Genomic DNA, 21,058 nt, shown 5'->3' with positions numbered 1-21,058 from the left:
TCAATGGGGCTGCTTTGAACTGTTTTTTTCAGTGCTTCGAAACTATACGATCATTGGATAAATGCTGCGATTATGTTCCGCCCTGGACGCTCAGCGTATCTGGAGGTGAATGGAGGAGTGGGCTGGCCCGGACGCTGGGCTTCCGCGTGATGATTGGAGGGTCTGTCGAAAGACTGCATCTCCTTTTGATTGACATTGATTTTGTACTATAAAAAGTCACCGAAGCTATTCAAGCTCAGTTTCCCCTAACATTTCAATATATCAATGGTCAAATATTTACGATTATGTTAACATTTTAAATGCGTTAGAACACGTTCATATCGAAGACGAGTTTGTTCAGAGTCAGCAACATATATTAGCAGATCGACTGACTGATTTCCTTCTCATACATTCCCGTTGCGCCACAGTGCATTTCCCTGTGGAAGCTCAGCTTCCATGGACTTCAATGGGGCTGCTTTGAACTGTTTTTTTCAGTGCTTCGAAACTATACGGTCATTGGATAAATGCTGCGATTATGTCCCGCCCTGGATGCTCAGCGTCTCTGGGGGTGAATGGAGGAGTGGGCTGGCTTGGACGCTGGGCTTCCGTGTGATGATTGGAGGGTCTGTCGAAAGACTGCATCTCCTTTTGATTGACATTGATTTTGTACTATAAAAAGTCACCGAAGCTATTCAAGCTCAGTTTCCCCTAACATTTCAATATATCAATGGTCAAATATTTACGATTATGTTAACATTTTAAATGCGTTAGAACACGTTCATATCGAAGACGAGTTTGTTCAGAATCAGCAACATATATCAGCAGATCGACTGACTGATTTCCTTCTCATACATTCCCGTTGCGCCACAGTGCATTTCCCTGTGGAAGCTCAGCTTCCATGGACTTCAATGGGGCTGCTTTGAACTGTTTTTTTCAGTGCTTCGAAACTATACGGTCATTGGATAAATGCTGCGATTATGTCCCGCCCTGGATGCTCAGCGTCTCTGGGGGTGAATGGAGGAGTGGGCTGGCCTGGACGCTGGGCTTCCGCGTGATGATTGGAGGGTCTGTCAAAAGACTGCATCTCCTTTTGATTGACATTGATTTTGTACTATAAAAAGTCACCGAAGCTATTCAAGCTCAGTTTCCCCTAACATTTCAATATATCAATGGTCAAATATTTACGATTATGTTAACATTTTAAATGCGTTAGAACACGTTCATATCGAAGACGAGTTTGTTCAGAATCAGCAACATATATTAGCAGGTCGACTGACTGATTTCCTTCTAATACATTCCCGTTGCGCCACAGTGCATTTCCCTGTGGAAGCTCAGCTTCCATGGACTTCAATGGGGCTGCTTTGAACAGTTTTTTTCAGTGCTTCGAAACTATACGGTCATTGGATAAATGCTGCGATTATGTCCCGCCCTGGATGCTCAGCGTCTCTGGGGGTGAATGGAGGAGTGGGTTGGCTTGGACGCTGGGCTTCCGCGTGATGATTGGAGGGTCTGCATCTCCTTTTGATTGACAGCGATGTTGTGCTATAAAAATTCACAGAAGCTATTCAAGCTCAGTCCCATCAAGGATTTTGCAACTGGTTGAAAGACAAACTGCGACCACCTGTTTTTTTGTATTTGTTTGGCGAAATTGCTAGCCAATTTTTATTATACATTTCATATATAGTTTCATATACATTTCACACATAGTTTAACTTAATTCCCACATTCCCTTCAAGTTTAATATTGTTAATATTGTTTCGTTAGATCGTTCCTTCACTTATTCATACAGTAGACTAGGCTAGGCTAGTGTCGAAGGGGTGAACTAGCCAGTGAAATAGCAAAATAAATGGAAAATGTATATGATGTAGGCCGAAAATGAGCTTCCCCCATTTGAAAGACCAGCAGCCGCCACTGGTATATACCTATACATATGTAGTGCCCCCTAGCATGTCTTCTACTTGTTTGGAGTGCGCTCCCCGAATTCTTCTTTTAGTGAGAAATCTCTCTCTCTTTAATTAATTAGTGACCTAGTATTAAGCTTTATAGATTCCTTTTTAACTTTTATTTATTACTATTTTCCCAACAAGAACATACACATTAAAGATCCTGTAAAGTGGAATTAAAAAACGAGTTTCAAGAAAATATGTACCGTTCTAAATTATTAAATGTATCATATTGTTTCTTACACAATAACCTTTTTAACTGTTAAACATATCTTTTGAAATATAACATTTTAAACATATTTAACATTATAAATCGTACAATTTCAAATAAAATAAACAAATGACAATACAATGATTGTGGAAATACCCCAAAATCCCACAGGGCTACACATACATACACACATACACCAGGTTATGTAATGATAATAATAATAGTAATAATCAAATAATAAATTTGAAAATTTGAAAAATGTAAACAAAATATGAAAACAAAAATGAAAACACGTTGGGAGTCAAGTGGCTGAGCGGTTAGGGAAGCGGGCTAGTAATCAGAAGGTTGCCAGTTCGATTCCCGGCTGTGCCAAATGACGTTGTGTCCTTGGGCAAGGCACTTCACCCTACTTGCCTCGGGGAGAATGTCCTTGTACTTACTGTAAGTCGCTCTGGATAAGAGCGTCTGCTAAATGACTAAATGTAAATGTAATGTAAATGTTATGTTATGTACACGTATATTATACATTGTTCTCATTGTGGCTGTCTCTAAGGCCATGACAGGCTGATACATACTTTGCTGCTAAAATACAGCAGTTAGGTTTCTCTCTCTCTCTCTCTCTCTCTCTCTCTCTCTCTCTCTCTCTCTCTCTCTCTGATGCTTTTGTGTGTCATTGTTCTTTCTATTTAAACTCCTAGTGACAGTGTCAGAGAGAAGACTCTCTAAGACAGATGGTAGATGGGATTCAACCCCTGTGATTAGATAGGAGCTGTGTAATTGGAGGGCTGTGTTTTCCATCAGGGGCCATTAGCCCCGGTGCCGTAGAGAGGGTCATTAGTAGACACTGCAGCACCCCATCCACCCGCCTCCCCTTACTGGAAGCAACACAGCCTTCATCAGGATCTCACTCTTTCTCTCAAAGTATCTCAATCTATCTTTCCTGCTATTGTGTTTGCCCTCTTTTGCAGCTGGTGACTAATACTAGTAACTAGTCCAGCCATCTCAGTCTTGCACTCTCATTTGCTGTCTTTCTCTTGTACCTGGTCTCTTTCTCCCCCTCTTTCTGTGTTCCTTCATTCTCTAATGTTCTCTCTCTATGCTACCAAGCTTATGGGTACAACAGATCATTCAACTCTATTGAAAAGAGATTTTATTGAATTAGGGCTAATCGGATACCATGTTTCAAATGCAACCAATGGCTTGTAGAAAATTGTTTCCTGTTGGTTTTAGAGTGCTTCCGTCAGGTTTAGGATGGAGCTAACCCTAACCCTGACCAACCCAGAGAAGACCTCTGCACTCTCTGACTGAAATCTGATCTGGGGTTTATGAACACTGCCCTCTCTCTGTAGATTTTTCCACAAGCTCAATATTGCTGTCTCCTTATGGAAAAATACTATTCTACCAGTATACACTCCTAGAGCACTATTCTGGTCACCCAGAAAAGCTTACTTGAACTGCTTCACAGAAAAAAAGAGGGGTGTAGCAGGAGAGAGGGAGAGAGTGAGGGGAGGAACAAGAGAAGTGAGGTGAGTAGAGTGAGGGAAAGAGAGCGATGAGGTTGAAGAAAAGATAGGATGGGAGAGAAAAAGGATACATGAAGTCTCCGGAGAGGGGGAGATGGATAGATGGAGAGCAAGGTATAGCTGGCTAGGGGTGAGGAGGGGCAGTGAGGGAGAGGTGGTGACTGACGATTACTAAGCCATTGTGTCTGTGACTCCGTCACGGCTGATGAGCTCACCTAGTGCCACATACGCACTCACGCGCGCATTCACATACACACACTCACAATCACGCACACACACATCATCAGCGACTCCTCCAGTCATACCAGAGCAGGTCAGAGTCTTTACTGTTGAAGGCTCATGGCTTTTTATAGCTGTAGCTCTTCATACAGGTTTGGAAATCACACATACACACACACTTTTACAGACTGCAGTTTTATACTGCTGTATCTTAGACATACATCACATGTGCTATATGACAGCCACTCTCACGGACACATGACACACATGTGAAAGTATAGGACACACATGTACACACACACTCTCAACCGGCTTCCTGATATATACCGACTTGGTTTAAACACACATTAAAAAAGTAAAGTAACTAAATTTGTTGGCCTTCTCAAGGCAGCCCATAAATACCTGTGGACGTCTCGATGTGGACGTAGGGGGGCATACTCCTATTTCTGTTCTGAGGTGAATTGTATTAAGCCAGATTAACTCACTGTGACTCCACTACAGGTTCAGAAAATAATATTTCGATTATTTCAGTTTTTTTGCTTGGACATTTGACCTCTTGAGCAAATACGGTTGTTATTTTCAGCCATGAAAAAAAAGGGGGGGGGGGAGTATAGAGGTAGAAAGAAGTGATCCGTAAAACTCAATTGATACAGTCCCTCTTTGCTGAAGGGAAGGTAAAAGGTAAAAGAGAGTGTGCCCCGGTACCTCACCGGATAAAAGTAGCATAGTCTGTAGGCTGAAGCCTAACTAAAGCAACCTGGGGTCGGATCTGGTCTTGGCCCTTTGCTGCATGTCTTCCCTCTCTTTCTCTCTCTCTCCCTGAATTTTCTATCACACTTAACTTAAATACTGTCCAAAAAAGCATGAACAATGCCAATAATTTGTTTTACAAAGAAAGTATAATAGGCAGAACAGTGTGAGAAAATCTCAGCTTTCAAAAACTGTCTACTAGTGACATTTTGTGTCATACTTTGTGCCCTCCCCCCTCCACAAACGTACACACACACACACACCTTTTCGGGGCAACAGGGCCATCATCGAAGGTGCCTAATTCACTTGATGAGATGTTGGGCAATTAGAAAACGTGCATGTTTGAGCCAAAGAGGTTTGGAGGGGGTCAGGCGAGGGAGTGACTTGCTGTCAGATGTCAACAACAGCTCCGGGGCAGGAAGTGGCACCGTTGGAGGCTAACTTGGCTTGGCTCACTCTTTCCCTCCCTCCCCCTCTCTCTCACCAGCAGACTGCCAGACTCAGGGCAGGTGTTAGGGCTTAGGGTATTTCCTACTTCTAGGCTAACTGAACCTACTGCTGTTCTCTCTCTAGTTCTGTCTTTCATTCTCTCCTCACACCTCTAGGCTTCCAAGGCCAGTTTGGGGGTGCTCAAAACAGCACAGATGCCAACTCCACACTGTCCCGGTCAGCGGGGTGCATAGAAGACTTCTAAACAGTCAAATTACAGCCCCCCCCCCCTCTAACTGGCCACTGGGATGAAGCTGGGATGGCTGGGAGGAGTTTATGTACATAGGGTTTCCTGATATCCTGAAGTGCAAAGAGAAAGACAGACAGAGGACTCAAAGTATCCGTTATTTTGTGTGGGACAGAAAACACACAAATAGTGGATTCAAATGCGGTGTAGTATGGTACGCCAGAGTAATTGGCTCTCTATAAACACTCCAGGGCTCCTCTGAGGAAGGAATGTGGCGTTTATTTAGCTTTTGTGCCAATGGTTTTTAACTGACTGGAACATCTCAGACAATGTTTTGGTTGAGAGTTTTATAGTTCTTTCTTCAATCTCAACGGTATTATTTTCTTATGCTCATCCAGAAGGCCAGAATGTGACCAAGATCATGGCTACAAGAATTGCAATGAGCTGGAAGATGGTGTCTCGCGGGTGAAGGAACAGGAGACAGACTATGGAATATGGTGTGTGTATGTGTGTGCATTTGGGTGTGTGAGCGTGTATGCTGCAGCATGTCCATGTCTGTGCTGTGTTCACAGGATACGGGGCCTAAGACTCCTGCTAAGAGCTGCGTCTGGCAGAGCTATTGCCCCGACACTGTGTGCCGGCAGGCAGGCAGACAGCAGATAGGAAGAGACAGACAGACGGTCAGATAGGAAGAGACAGACGGAAGACAGACGGAAGATGGAAAAAAAGAAAGAAGGAAAGAAAGATGGATAGATGGAAAGAAAGAAAGAAAGAAAGAAGGAAAGAAAAGAAAGAAGGAAAGAGAAAGAAAGAAGGAAAGAAAGAAAGAAAGAAGGAAAGAAGAAAGAAGGAAAGAAGGAAAGAAGGAAAGAAGGAAATAAGGAAAGAAGGAAAGAAAGAAGGAAGAAAGAAAGAAGGAAAGAAAGAAAGAAGGAAGAAAGAAAGAAGGAAAGAAAGAAGGAAAGAAAGAAGGAAAGAAAGAAGGAAAGAAAGAAGGAAAGAGAAAGAAATAGAAGGTAGGCAGAGGGGCAGATATATAGATATAGTAATCTGAATGTTGCCAGTTCGATTCCCGGCCGTGCCAAATGACGTTGTGTCCTTGGGCAAGGCACTTCACCCTACTTTCCTCGGGGGGGAATGTCCCTGTACTTACTGTAAGTCACTCTGGATAAGAGCGTCTGCTAAATGACTAAATGTAAATGTAAGTTAGAAAAGACAGGAGAGAGGGGGGGAGACAGACCGAGAGAGACTTCGACAATGACAAAAGAACAGAGAGAAAGGCAGAGGAGGAAGCAGGGTACACTGAGGAGAGATGGAGACAGAAACAGACTTGACACTTGATAAGGTTCACTTCATACTCCAGTCAGGCAGATACCCAGGCTCAGTCTGGTCTGGCCCTTGTGTGAGCCAGATGATGACTCCTGGGATGAGAGAAAACAGATACCTGCCGTCAGCCTAATCCATGGCCGGGATTGGACGAGAGGTAGATAGAGAAGGAGAGGAGGATGTGGGCCTGGGGTCTGCAGGAGCTCCTGCCGTTCACACGGGGGGGGACTGTTTATTTAGGCAGAGCCGCATGGCAACCACTTGCGAGTGGCTCCTGTGAAAGAAGCCCCCTCCCACACACACACACACACACTTCAACCTTCCACCCACCACCTTCAACCTCCTACCCGTAACCCCCGCTTACTCAGCACAAGGGGGGAGGGGGCAGGGGGGAGTGGACGTGGGGGGGGGACATGAATAAACACTAGCTGGCACCCGCTCTGAAGTTGTGTCCCCACCCCTCCACACACACACACACACACACACACTTGCAAGTACGCCAGAGTGCCCCATCCACTCAATAATCACGTACATCCATGTCTTGACTCAACCATTAACCGCCATCTGTGTCTAACTTTCCCGCAAGTCCATTTCCAGCATGGCAGTCTGTATGTTTTTACCCTCCACCACCACCACCACCACTTACACACACCTACCCCCTCCCATACAATCCCCACACTTTTCACAATCCCTCTTGCTCTTTATGTTTTGTGTTTAATGTTTTTTCTCTTTCTCCTTCCTTCCTTCCCTCTCTCTCTCTCTCTGTCTCTTCCTCCCTTTATCCCTTTCCCATCTATATCTCTCGTTCTCACTCTCTTTCTCGCAGACATGGACGAGTGTGACAATGACTACAACGGCGGATGTGTCCATGAGTGCATCAACATCCCGGGGAACTACAGGTGCACATGCTATGATGGCTTCATGTTGGCCCACGATGGGCACAACTGTCTGGGTAAGGCTGCCCCCTCCTACACACAATCTGGAATACTATGGAGTTACACTTCACATTCAGTTTTCACTGCTATGTGACTAGACATATGCAGTACGATGCAAAAGTGTAGGTACCTAAGATTTAAATCAATACTGTCTTACATGAAAAAAATTGTCTTCTGTATTTATGCGGCTGGATGAAAGTGGAATGTTGAGGCATTTTTTGTTTTGTCTTTCACATTCATTATTTCTTAAAGCATACGATTTTTGAACAGTACTGTGTTTATACCGCTAACCTTTAATACTATGTAGTTACATCACAATATATATACCTCCATTGTTGTTACTGTTTCTGATACTGCTATGTAGTTATGTAGCAGTAATGAAGTGTTATGTTAATGTACACTTGTACAAAACTTGTACTTGTACAAGTGTAAAGGGCTGCTAAAAGGCCTTGGTGGTAAAACGGCGCAGGCATGATTAGTAGTATTAGTATTAGTACTTACATTTACATTTATTCATTTAGCAGACGCTTTTATCCAAAGCGACTTCCAAGAGAGAGCTTTACAAAGTGCATAGGTCACTGATCATAACAACAAGATAGCCAAAAAACATCGCGAGTAGCCAAAACATGAAGCACACATTGTGAACAACCAAAGTAAGTGCCAAAGGGAAGAACCATAAGAGCATGTAGTTAAACAAGTCACAACCAAACAACATGAACAGCTATAAGTGCAAGTGTACCTGTGGGAAAAAGCAAGCAACAGTAATAAAACAATATATCACAGCGAGAACCAAAAATTTAAATCAGTTACCACTAACCACAAGAGCAACAAGTCTCTAAGCAAGAGTCATTGTGATCCTTGAGGAAACTAACATCGGGTCAAGCGAACCGTTCCTAAGTACCGTTGTACTCCCGGAACAAGTGCGTCTTGAGCCTTTTCTTGAAGGTGGAGAGACAGTCAGTGTCTCTGATGGAGGTGGGGAGTTGATTCCACCACTGGGGGGCCAGACAGGAGAAGAGCTTGTGTTGGGACCGGGCGGTCTTGAGCGGTGGGACCACCAGGCGGTTGTCTGAAGAAGACCGTAGGTGGCGGGTGGGGGTGTAAGGCTGCAGGAGAGACTTGATGTAGACGGGTGCAGTCCCGTTCACTGCTCGGAAGGTCAATACCAGGGTCTTGAATCTGATACGGGCCATGATAGGTAGCCAGTGGAGAGAGATGAGGAGCGGGGTAACATGGGAGCGTCTGGGTAGATTGTAGACCAGGCGGGCCGCCGCGTTCTGAATCCTCTGAAGAGGGCGGGTTGCACATGCTGGGAGACCAGCGAGCAGAGAGTTGCAATAGTCCAACTTGGAGAGGACGAGTGCTTGGACTAGCAGCTGGGTGGAGTGCTCAGACAGGTATCTCCTGATCTTCCGGATGTTGTAGAGGGTGAATCTACACGACCGGGAGACCGCAGCAATGTGGGCCGTGAGGGAGAGCTCGTCGTCCATGGTAACCCCAAGGTTCCTGGCAGAGGATGAAGGGGTCACCGTCGCAGATCCCAGGGTGATTGAGAGATCGTGGGAGATGGAGGGTTTAGCCGGGATGATGAGAAGTTCTGTTTTGGCGAGGTTCAGCTGGAGGTGGTGCTCGGTCATCCAGGCGGAGATGTCTGTGAGGCAGGCCTCAATCCTAGCTGAGATCCCCGGATCGGTCGGGGGGAACGACAGGTACAGCTGCGTGTCGTCAGCGTAGCAGTGGTAGGAGAAGCCATGGGAGGTGATGATTGGTCCAAGTGAGGTGGTGTACAGAGAGAAGAGGAGGGGTCCAAGGACGGAGCCCTGTGGGACACCAGCGGAGAGCTGGCGAGGGCCCGACAGTTTGCCTCCCCAGGAAACCTGGTAGGATCTTCCCGACAGGTAGGATGAGATCCACTGGAGTGCAGTGCCAGTGATGCCCATCTCAGAAAGTCTGGCGAGCAGGATCTGGTGGTTAACCGTATCAAACGCTGCAGAAAGGTCCAGCAGAATACTTATTGGATATATTTTTTTTAAGGGGGTCATCATAACCATTCACGGCGGCTGTGGCTCAGGGGGTAGAGAGGGTTGTCTGTTAATCGCAAGGTTGGCGGTTTGATCCCCGACTCCTCCTAGGTCATGTGCTGAAGTATCCTTGAGCAAGACTCTGAACCCCAAGTTGCTCCCGATGGGCAGGCCGGCGCCTTGCATGGTAGTTCACTGCCGTCGGTATGTGTGAGTGTGAGTATGAATGGGTGAATGAGAGGCAAACATTGTAAAGTGCTTTGAGTGCCGCTAAGGTAGAAAAGCGCTATATTAATGCAGTCCATTTACCATTTAACCATTCACGACACCTTCATGAAAGCAGACATAACAGCACATCATTTCAATTGAATCAAGAATGGTTATGATTAGAAAGGCAGGGAAGTTATTGTTAGACAGCATTTTTAAAGCTCAAGACCAAACAAGAAACGCTATTATACATGTCTACAACAACTTTCCACAGCTACAGGGGATTTATGAATGGCATGTTTATGATATTCTGCCACGCCACAGCAAAGTTTGTGTGTGTGTTTGTGCAAAATTTGGGCACAGTACCATGACAAATCTTTTTAACAGATTTTTGATTACCAGTTTAAAAACAACATGTATTATGGTGATGGCTTTTATTTTATTGCACAAAATTATTTTAAATCTAGACTGAATGGAAGTACCTGTAGGTAGTTACAATGAATTATACTTTTACACAAATAAAGGGAAGTAATGAGGAGTTATGGATGGTCACAAAGACCAGACTTTTTGTAAAGTGTTACATAAGGTTGTTATGAACGTTGTAAAACATATAGTAGCAGAATTGACACAGCAAATCAAGCGTTATCAAATGGTTATAATTTTTTTTACCTTTGCCCTTTATAAATAAATTAATGTAACCCAGGCCTGAGACATGAAAGAGGATGTCCTCTTCTGTTAGGTTTTGGTTTCTGTATGTCGGTACTGTGTAGAGTAGAGTCAAGTCGAGCTAGTAATCATTATGCCAAGGGGACAATTAGCTTTTCATCCAGGAGTAAAGAAACAACAAATATCAAATAGGCAAACATACTCAACTACACAATAAAATACAGCAGTAACAAATGCTGCAACAATAACTACCCAGCCACATGACAATCAGGGAATCACAAATAAGGAAGAGGGCTTCCCCAAAGATGGTCGAAAACAAAAAGATCAGTAAAACCAGAAAATACTGCTGTTAAAGAAGTTATGATCTTCAAAACAGTTAAATAAAACATTTATTCTTCAAATATACAGACAACAGAACAAACAATGCAACTACTGCTGTTGGTTGCTTTTGATGAAGCTTGGGGTGTGTAGCGGTCTATATCTCTTCCTCTCACTGTCTCTCTCTCTCTCACATTCTCTGTGTGTCTTTCTCTTTCTTTGCGTGTGTCTCTCAGTATGGCATGCATGCATTCTCGGGGGTCTGTTCTCTCCTGAGAGTGTCTCTGTCATCGTTTGGAGTTTTTCTATTATTTTGACTTTTCTTTATCCCTCATTTCATTCTCCACATTATGCAAGGGTGGGGAGTAGGGAGAGGTTCGACCGGGGTTGAAGAGTACATTCCCTGTGATATGTCCCACAGATAGCTTGGCTGGGTGTCTAAGATTGACAGATCCAGTCCATTTAGCCTCAGTGTTCTGTTATTGACTTAGCGTCAACCAGACAAATGTTTTTCTGCTCTCAGCTCTCTCTCTCCCTATCTCCCTCCCTCTCTCTCCCGCTCTCTCTTTCTCACGCAGTTCTGCTTGGATGTATTTAAACATTTCATCTCCCCCATCCCCCCATCCCCACCTCATCCACCCTCCCCCCTGGTCGCTGAGTGACACGTGCACAAATCATAATATGTCATTTGGATACCCTCGCCTTACAACCCAAACATCTTTGATGAGACATGTTTTGGCATCTGTAAGTATTATGTCTGATTTTGTAAGAGCTATTGGAAACATTTTGTGGAGGGAATGGGGGGGGACATGTCTTTAGGAAGGAGTTTGTGGGAAGGTTGTTCAGGTTGTTCTCTGGAACTGCTTATGTGATATCGAGTGTGGGCGCTATGCAACTGAGAGGACGAGACGGACAACAGATGCATTAACTTACTGTATATCCCTACAAACATCGACACACACACTATACATACATGTACATTTTATTATTTATTTTCAAGTCTTATCTTATTTGCCCCATGTCTCCAAATATCTGATGAGCCTTTTCTGCTCCGTTCTTGCCCTGTTTTCCCCTGGTGGCCTATGTGTGGACAGGGCTCAGCTCCATGGAAGTTGCAAGGCTCGATAAAAAATATAGTATAAAAGCACTTTAAGACTTTAGGTCTCATGTTTCAGCATCTATGGACTTTGGTAAAGACAATTGGGCCCTTTACATTAAGGTAACATTACCTACCATGTAACTACATAAAGATAACTGAAAAATATTACGTTCATAGGAATTGCAATGTAATCTAATGTAATTAAGTGTTAGCGGAATAGGTCTATACAAAAGTTTAAGAAGGCACAGTATAGGGAAGGGTGTAAGGGTTAAGTGGATGTTGTACAGAGGCAGTTAAAGGTTTTTACCATATCAAGATAAATGTTAACATCTTCTGACCCCTGGAAACCTCACCCAAACCAAGTCTCACCTGTATACAAATGTGTACCTCTTGAACTATAAGTAATGAACTATAAGTAATGAACTCTATAGCAGTTCTTATGTATATTCGTATCTACAATGTTGTAACTATAGGTATTGCTTTGATTACATAGTAGATCATTTTAATGTTAACCTCATTAGATATTTGTGTTGCCAGCATTTGTGATGTAAAAGGGGCTTTGCTAATAAAATTAGCAAAGCATGGTTTGGAAGCACGAGTGTGAAATGAAACACTTTGGATTGGACATTTATAATGCACAATTATTATTATTTATTTTTTTAAAAGGTAATACCCACTATTACTGTCAATCCTCTTTTCCTCGGTCATCATTTTCTCTCCCTTTGCTGCTGTCTCTTTCACTCTCTCCTTTTCTTTCTCTCTCTCTCTCATTTTCTCTCTCCTGCTCTCTGTCACCCCTCTGTTTCTCTCCCTTTGCTCTATGTTGGTTATCTTGGCCATGTATTCTGCCAGAGGTGATGGACCTGCTCTCTATTTGACATCTTTATTGAGGAATGCAGGCAGGCAGGCGTAAGCCGCACGTTAGACGCAGGTAAATTAGCTACTTCAGACCAACCCATTTTAGATTTGCGTCGGGCGCAAGAGTCATTTATCCCCCCGGTATAATCGCAACAGCACCCGAGTTCCGCCCACAAAGTGACATGCGTTTCGAGTTTGATACTTGCGTTTCAGATTGTTTGTTTAAATAAGGCCCGTAGACTAGAAGGCCCATCTTTTTCTTCCCTCGACCCATTACCTCTGCCAAAGCAGTCAGTCTGCCATTCTCACCCATGCATGGGTTGAATTAGCTAGGATTAGTTCAGTTAAGACACTCACATGATTGATTTCACCATTTATTCATATACATGAAAATAGGTTTGACTTTGGATGTACATGGGGAAGTGCTCCCTGCCTTTGCTGTAGCATGCATGACAATGAAGCAGGGAGCAACGAGTGAAATCCCCCAACAGGGAGCACTGACAGACACACATGGGGGAGAAGGGGATGGTGGAGGGCGGCAGCAACGCAGAACACTAAGGTAATCAAGGGGCGTGTGTACGTGCATGTGTGCGACTTATAGTGCCGCCTATCGGAGCTAAATCTATGGGCGGACACGGTGATGGGTGATATGCCCGAGTATCATGCCTGAATTAGGCTTCGCGGATTTCAGTCAAGACACTCACGTGATTGATTTCACCATTTATTCATATACATGAAAATAGGTTTGACTTTAGCGGATTGGATTAACATGGGGCGCTCCCTGCCTTCGCTGCAGCATGCATGACAATGAAGCAGAGAGCGCTCCACCAGTCTATACTATGTGTAGAGCGGAGCGTCGCTCCTCCTGAGCCACAGGAGGACCACATGACCTCCCACTATTTACTAGTGGTGAAAAACAAGGTGTTTTCTGGATGCCCGGGTCATGCTAGCATTAACGATGACTAAGGCTATGTGTGCATATCCATCATGTTGCATACCATCTGATGTGTGGTCAATGGAGCCGTTCCACGCACGTCCAGACCCAGTGACAAGACATGCGCTCACAACCAAGCCCCATACACCAACCATCTCCCCAGTACCCTTCTCATCCGACGGTGGGCAGATAGCTACCTCCTAGAGCAGCGTTGACCCTCTAGCGGCCGATCGTCATTGAGCCCAGGATGTTCACAAAGGCAGCACAAAGTACGCTGGAACACGGAGATATGTTATCTAGTGGGAAGGAAAGCAAAAGTGTCAGCAGCATGCTGTTCTCTGGACTCTATACGGGTATCTCCTGAGATACCTCCATGAAATATTACTGGTGCATGCAGCAACGGAGAACTCACTAAGACATTCTAGCATTATGATGATCTGGCAGCCTTCTCATCCATACAGGGCAGATTTATGCTACATCTAGAGACCTGCCCTCTAGCGCCTGTCGGCAACCCAAAGGATGTACGCGAATGCGCCTGTGTGTGCGCAGCCATGGGATGCTGCACAGGATGTGAAAACCAATGTGTCAGCAGAGCATCCACTGTTCCCTGTAAGTCCAGGGCATCTTAACGGATGTCTCCATGTAGACACTGTGGATTCTGATGGCTAACTTAGCGCATCAGAGCACACCTGAGGAGATGGCTACATGGAGATCCGAAGAGACATTCTAGCATTAGCAATGTATGAAGCTAGCCTGGTCCTAACCAGACTCTCGTACATTTCATTTGTACAGAGAGTCTGGGATCGCTCCATTGACAAGCGTTGACTTCCTTGTAGGCGGGTACTCTGTTGAAGTTTAAAACTATTGGATCTGCCCAGAGCCACTCTGGATCTGCCATAAACAATTGCTAGCGTTCGCCTTCACCACTACTGTAACGGAGCTAGCTGCCGTAGCTGGAAAATCAAACTTTTCCAGAACCCTGTGGGGAGGAGGGCCACAACATCATGGCCACCAACAAAACTCAGCAAAACTTGTTCTTGCTCCGGCTTTAGCTTATGGATATTCGGCAGCGTTGCCACAACGGACCGAATGGCTTCGCTCGCATCTTTCTCCGCCGCCATTACGGAACTACAACACAAACTAGCACACAACATCAACGTTATCGTTCTCAGCCACTCCCTCTGTTCGCAGATTGGACCGGTAGAAAGTTAACCTGAGACTTCTGAATTATGTACCTCATGCCCAGACGAAGTACAGAAGCAAAATCAAAATTGAGCGGAAGTACGTAGAAGGGCAGAGCCAGGCTAGTATGAAGCCACCCAGCCACAGGATTCTTATGGACTACATTGGTCCCCGTAGGTCTCAGACCCGCTCAGCTTGAGCACTTGCTCAGCTTGAGCACTATGTCTGGAGTAGAGATAGTCACTGAGCGTTATATAATGCAAGCCTCTATATTGTGTATCAGCTGTGCAAACATTGTCTCCGTTCTCAAGCACTCATTAGTTTCTGCGCTTCCACAATGTCCAGTGTGGACGTGGACAACTTCGCAGAAGCAAAGGTGGCCACCCTGATCCGGAAGGGATATGCCGTATGCAGGTCCGGGGACAGGCCACAGCGCTCGCACAGGATTTGGAGGCGCTGCGTGAGCCACAATCTGGTCATGGCCTTGCAGCTGCATCACTGGCAAACAGGGGCTTTTAAGGTGTTGCCTGGGGGCGGCATAGCAGGTACCGGCACATAGAGGAGATTTGACAGAAGGTACAGTTAGTTTGGCCGATCACAATGGGGGCAACTTTACATGTTACATCAGTTTTGCTGTGCTTCAGTACAACGGTGAAAATCCCACTTCCCATTATTAAATCGGATATGGTGAGATTGCAAGACGGATCGAAAGTAGCGCGTCTAGGAGTGGGCACAAGTTTGTGCAGTACAGGGAGAGTGATGGGCTGCTGCTTCCGTAGACCGCTCATGAGAAGACGGATAGACGGGGATCCATACACCGAACGCGGAACTGGACACCTGCCACCAATGCGTTGGACGACGGTTGCAGCTTGCAGTACTTGAAAAGGTGCACCATAAATGTGCACAGCACGGACATGTTTACAGGCAGAGGGTTCACAGAGAACGCACCACAGTATGAAGAATATTGAAGCCAGGCAGAGTTGTAGGATTTTTATGTGGGAGAGCACACAACCAACCTCATGTAGTGACAGGCGGAAAATACATGATACTGCAGCACCGTGATGGAACCACCCGACCCTAATCTAGCACGGCCTAATGAAACATCATGTCAGGCCATCTAGCGATGCGTGACAGCGCAGCGCATGGAACTCCTGCGATTTGAAACAAGACAGGGAATCAGTGCATTGGTCGGCTAGCCCTGGAACGTAGCTGCGCGCAATATGAAATTGCCTAGGATGCACGTCCAGGAGAGGCGTCTGACGAGTCGGTTGATAAAAGGCACCGAATACTCCCCTTATTGATTGTGTGGACCGCTGCCTCGTTATCATAGAACATGGTGATCTGTTTCCTACACCATAAATGCCCCCACAACGACAAGAAAACACAATCGGATACAATTCGTGGAGCGCACTGGAATAGCGCTCTGGTGGTAGGGACAGGATGCCCACGGGCCACGCAGCACAGAACCACTCTCAACCGTGGTAACCCCCAAACCCAACCGAGGGGGCCGCATCCGTGCACGCCCCTGAGAAATAATAGGCATTGCGAAAGTTAGATGGCCTAGCAGAGAAAGCACTCGCGTTTGCTCATGGACACGGCACTACAGGCCCCCATTACGGAGGGAACGCACTTGAGCTTCTCCGCGGTCAACGACGCCTGCATTATTGTGCAGTCCAGCTGGATGCCTAGGAACTCAAGCGAGGTCAGCGGGCCTACAGTTCTCGTCAGATAACGGGACACCTAGCTTGTCGACTGTGTAATGCAACATGGAAATGCAACACAAAAGAACACAAAAAATCCACCAATAAACATCGCTCAACAGGTGCAGAACGAAAGGCAAGGCAGCTCGTTCAACAAAATCTAACACAGCGCTTCCGACAGCATGTCGAAGATGCGTGGGCTGCTGCGGCAGCCGAATGTCAACCGAACAGAAAAGTACAGTTTACCACGCACAAAGTCTCCAAACGTTCACAGGGGTTGACGCCAGTTACTCACTTGCCCTTCGGGGTCGGGTGGGCCCGATGAGGGCACACAGCTCATGTAGATGAGCGTCCCCGCAGTAACTGCAAGCATGCAGTATTTTCAATTAGCATAGCGGCATACATTCTTTGAAATTAATACACTGCATTGGGCAAACAGCGGACTCATCAAATCGAGGTCCCTCACTGACCAGTCCAGCTGCAAATTCCATTTCTGGAGGTACAGGGCGGCCAACGCAGAATGGCAACATAGACAGGCTTAGCCTACATGGCAAGCGGCGTCATGTGTTCTGTGATGAGGTTGACCATGCAAAGTGAAGTGATGAGGTTCGTATAAAACTTATAGTTATAAAACTTTGTAAACTCAGAGAATCTCTGACTTTTTTCTCGCAAATGTAATCGTTTTTTTCTCGTAAATTTTTGACTTTATAAACTCTGAGAATCTCCAACTTTTTTTCTGACGCTGGGGCGAGCGCAAAAGATTGTGGCCAACTCCTCCCACCTCCTCCCTCTCGGCCTCATGTACGTACATTTGCAAACGTAGCGTTATTAGCGCCATGGCCAACCCGCAGATTGTGCACGCTGTGATACTTCAGTTTACGTGGTATTTACGAAACCTGCAGGTCATCGGGTAATCAGCGGCTTTCTCCGCCCACTATACCGTATATTGCAGGCATTTAAACGCGCAATTGAATGGGCCTCCTTCTCTTTTTCTATCATGGATCAGCCACCAAAGTCAAAACAGCGATGACTGTTTGAAATGATCCTGATGCCAACATTTGTAATATAGCGAGGAGTTTAACAACTGCTGGAATGGAATGTGAACGCTGAGTCGGAAATTCGATAATCTTTGATTCCTTCTAATAACTGTAATATTACAGTTATGGCTGCTTAATCTGTAACGCGTAATGATTTTGTGTTCAATTAACTCAAAAAGTGTGATCCTTGTGGCAAAAATCCTTTGGCCTATGTCTTCGTCTTGCTCGGGTTACGGCTGCCATTTCACCAGATCCTGGTTTACGCCTGCTTTTAACAGGTGGAGAATTTTCACCGCAAAATAGAGGTGCGCTTTCACAGGCGTGAACGTTATCAGCGTCATGGCCAACCCGCAGAAAGCACACGCTGATACTTCAGTTTACATCGTATTTACCAAACCTGCAGTTCATCGAGTAATCAGCGGCTTTCTCCGCCCACTATACCGTAAATTGCGAGCATTTAAACGCGCAATTGAATGGGCCTCCTTCTCTCTTTCTATCATGGATCAGCCACCAAAGTCAAAACAGTGAAAACAAAGATTTAATGATAACGAAATTGATGAGCTTGTTCATGAAGTAACAGCGGATTTAAATATTATACAAGGCCGGAATTCCACACCGACACAAAAAAATTCCATCTGGACCGAAATTACAAAGTCGTAATGATTTTGTGTTCTATCATCTGAAAAAGTGTGATCCTTGTGGCAAAAATATTTTCAGATCGTCTCCTTGGCCTATGCCTTCGTCTTGCTCAGATTACTGCTGCCATTTCACCAGGAGGCATATGCGAGGAAACCCGCAACCTTGGTTTACACCCGCTTTTAAGAGGCGCAGAATTTTCACCGCAAAATAGAGGCGCGCTTTCACAGGCGGTTTTTATACATACCGCGGAATACATAATTAGGCGCACTTTATGCATCCCCTCCCATCTCTTTATGGGAAACTCCCACTTTCCCCTTGACCCTCCCGTGAATGCATATGCATGACACGGAAAAGTGCAATTTGCCATTTTCAGTTCCCGCGACAGGCAGTCTGCGCTTTTACCTCAGTGCGGCATGTTTGTACATACCTCGCCATGCTTTCACGCCCAAATTGCGAAACAAATACGCCTGAAGTGGGCGCAAAAGCGTTAGTACATGAGGCCCTCTATTTCAACCACTCCCCTTTGGCAGAAGGCTGTGGTCCATCAGGACCAAAACCTCACGCCACAATAACAGTTTCTTTCCATCTGCCACTGGCCTCTTCAACAAGGCCAAGGGCACACACAGACCTCAGACTTTAAACCATTGTCATATATTGCACCCATGCCATTTTTTGCACCTGTGTCATATTTGCACTAAGCACCCGATTTGTATTTTTATATTGTACATTATAGCTATTTTATACTTTATATGAATTTTATTTTCGTACCTGTCCCCTTAGTATTAGTTAGTATTAGTTAATTAGATTTTGAACCACTTGTATAGTATAGTTAGACTTGTTTAGACTTCCACCACTTATTTAATATTTACTCCTATATGTTGAATGGATGCACCTTCCTGCCAAAGTAAATTCCTTGTCTGTGCAAACTTTCATGGCGATTAAAACCCTTTCTGATTCTGAAAAATGAACATTTGTGTTCCAGAACATAAAAAATATATAAAGTCTCTTTTTTCAGTTTTGTTCCTAGCAAAATATAAATTGTTTCCGGTTTTCTTTTCATTCTTTTAATTGTTAAAGGCAGTGGTTAGAATTAATGTGAGGGTGAGAATTGCATTAAGAGTTGAGTTAGGAATAGTTTTAGGATCAGAGTTTGGGTTCAGGTTAAGTTTTAAGGTTAAGTTTAAGATATGTAGAGACACTGGGAGAAACAAGATGTGTTTAAGAGAGTTGTGTTTGTATGGTTGCCTTCTTGTTTGAGTCAAGTCCTAGCCTAGCACCAAAAGGAGAGAGTGAGAGGCCAATTAGAGGAAAACTTAGCCTATGGAGAATGGTGGTATGATGATGCAATGATGTAAGATAACAGACAAGTTGTGGGGGTTCATTGTAGGGTGATCTGAAAATGTGCCGGAGCACAGCTGGCTAGCTGGCTAGAACATCTGTACTCTGCCCTAAGGTCTTGCTATAGGCTCTGTAGAGAAAAAGAGACAGAGAGAAATATTTACAGGGAGTGAGAGACCGAGAGACGGAGAAAGAAAGTGAGAGAGTTACCAAGAGAGAAAAAGAGGAGAGGTCAGGTCAGGTCCAGCAGGCTTGTAATATCTAATATCTAGTACATGAATGTGCAGTATCTCTTGTCTTCAGTAAACCGTTGTCTTCCAACATGGCACCTTTTGTAGCATGGGGCATATGGGGAGATGTACAGAACAGTTTCATGTCAATGATTGATAAGCAGGCAAACATAGGCAGGCATTCTCTGTGTATGACTGATCACGGCAAAAAGGAAAAAAGGCAAAGGCATAGACAAAACATACGGCACTCTATGCACCACAGAGTTGACCCCCCTCCCCGTAAGTTTACATGACAGTAAAATCTTCAGGTACTCCCCGGAGCAGCGTTAACAAGACCCGTTCTCCATGGGGAATTAACAAGCCTATCACCAAATTCTAAGGGGAGGAGGGTGGGGGGGTGGGGGAGAGAGAGATAGAGGATGTCTATTCCAGGCAAATATAGGTATGGTTAGGGGTTATGTACAGTATGTATTAGTGTGTAAGCCACCCAGACAGGCATTGTAGACCATGTGTTAACCACACCCACCATTGTATGCTTTTACCACAGAGCACTAGTAAGATCACAGGCTAAATGCCTGTCAATGCCTGCCAATTGCTCATAACACACACACAAGTTGCAAAAACCCAGACATTCTTTTTTCAGATTACACTGGTCCTGAGGAAGTATTTTAATAAAAAGGGCTGAAAAGTGTTCTAGAATGTCTGGGTTCTTGCAACTTGTGTGTGTGTTATGAGCAATTGAGACAGAAAGACAGACAGATGGAGGGATGGACAGACAGAGGGGTCCCCCTGAAATCACACAGACCTGGTGACATCTGAGGCAGACTGAGCAACAGAAAGAGAAAGCAGGAAGTAGACAGAAAAAGAAAGAGATGGAGAGCAAGGGAAAGAGGGGACAAATGTCTGACCAGGGACCACTCCTACTTTCTTTGCAGACTTGTGATTAGACTCTTCTAATCACAAGGGGAAACTCTTACTTTGATGCTCTTTCATTTGTCTGTGGTTTTGATGGATAGAGAAAATTACTGCATAAGTTTAATAAACTGGTGCCAGCTATTATTTACATTTAGTCATTTTAGCAGACGCTCTTATCCAGAGCGATTATAAACTGGGTTATACCTCAGTCAGTTGTTGCTACATGATTGGTTGAGGATTGTAGAGATGGATAATAGATAGATAGATTTCTTTGAAAGGATAAAAATGACAGACATGCAGGCAGGCAGACAGACATGCTGACAGACAGGCATGCAGGGAGGCAGGCTGACGG

At 44.9% G+C, this 21,058-nt stretch overlaps 1 protein-coding gene across 2 annotated transcripts in view; it reads left to right on the top strand.

The window, feature by feature from the left end:
• The window catches only part of scube1 (signal peptide, CUB domain, EGF-like 1), a 145,786-nt gene that overhangs the window by 29,542 nt on the left and 95,186 nt on the right, over window positions 1–21,058 (top strand). For both annotated transcript variants that reach the window (XM_067254644.1, XM_067254643.1), the window contains exon 3: window positions 7,454–7,579. In XM_067254644.1, coding sequence (XP_067110745.1) covers window positions 7,454–7,579 — 126 coding nt within the window. The remainder of the gene's footprint in view (window positions 1–7,453; window positions 7,580–21,058) is intronic.

This window comes from Osmerus mordax, chromosome 17 (assembly GCF_038355195.1).
Source record: "Osmerus mordax isolate fOsmMor3 chromosome 17, fOsmMor3.pri, whole genome shotgun sequence".
In the NCBI taxonomy this organism is placed as follows: Eukaryota; Metazoa; Chordata; class Actinopteri; order Osmeriformes; family Osmeridae; genus Osmerus; species Osmerus mordax.
Note: the sequence above shows the minus strand (reverse complement) of the source record. Positions and strands in the feature narration are given on the sequence as shown.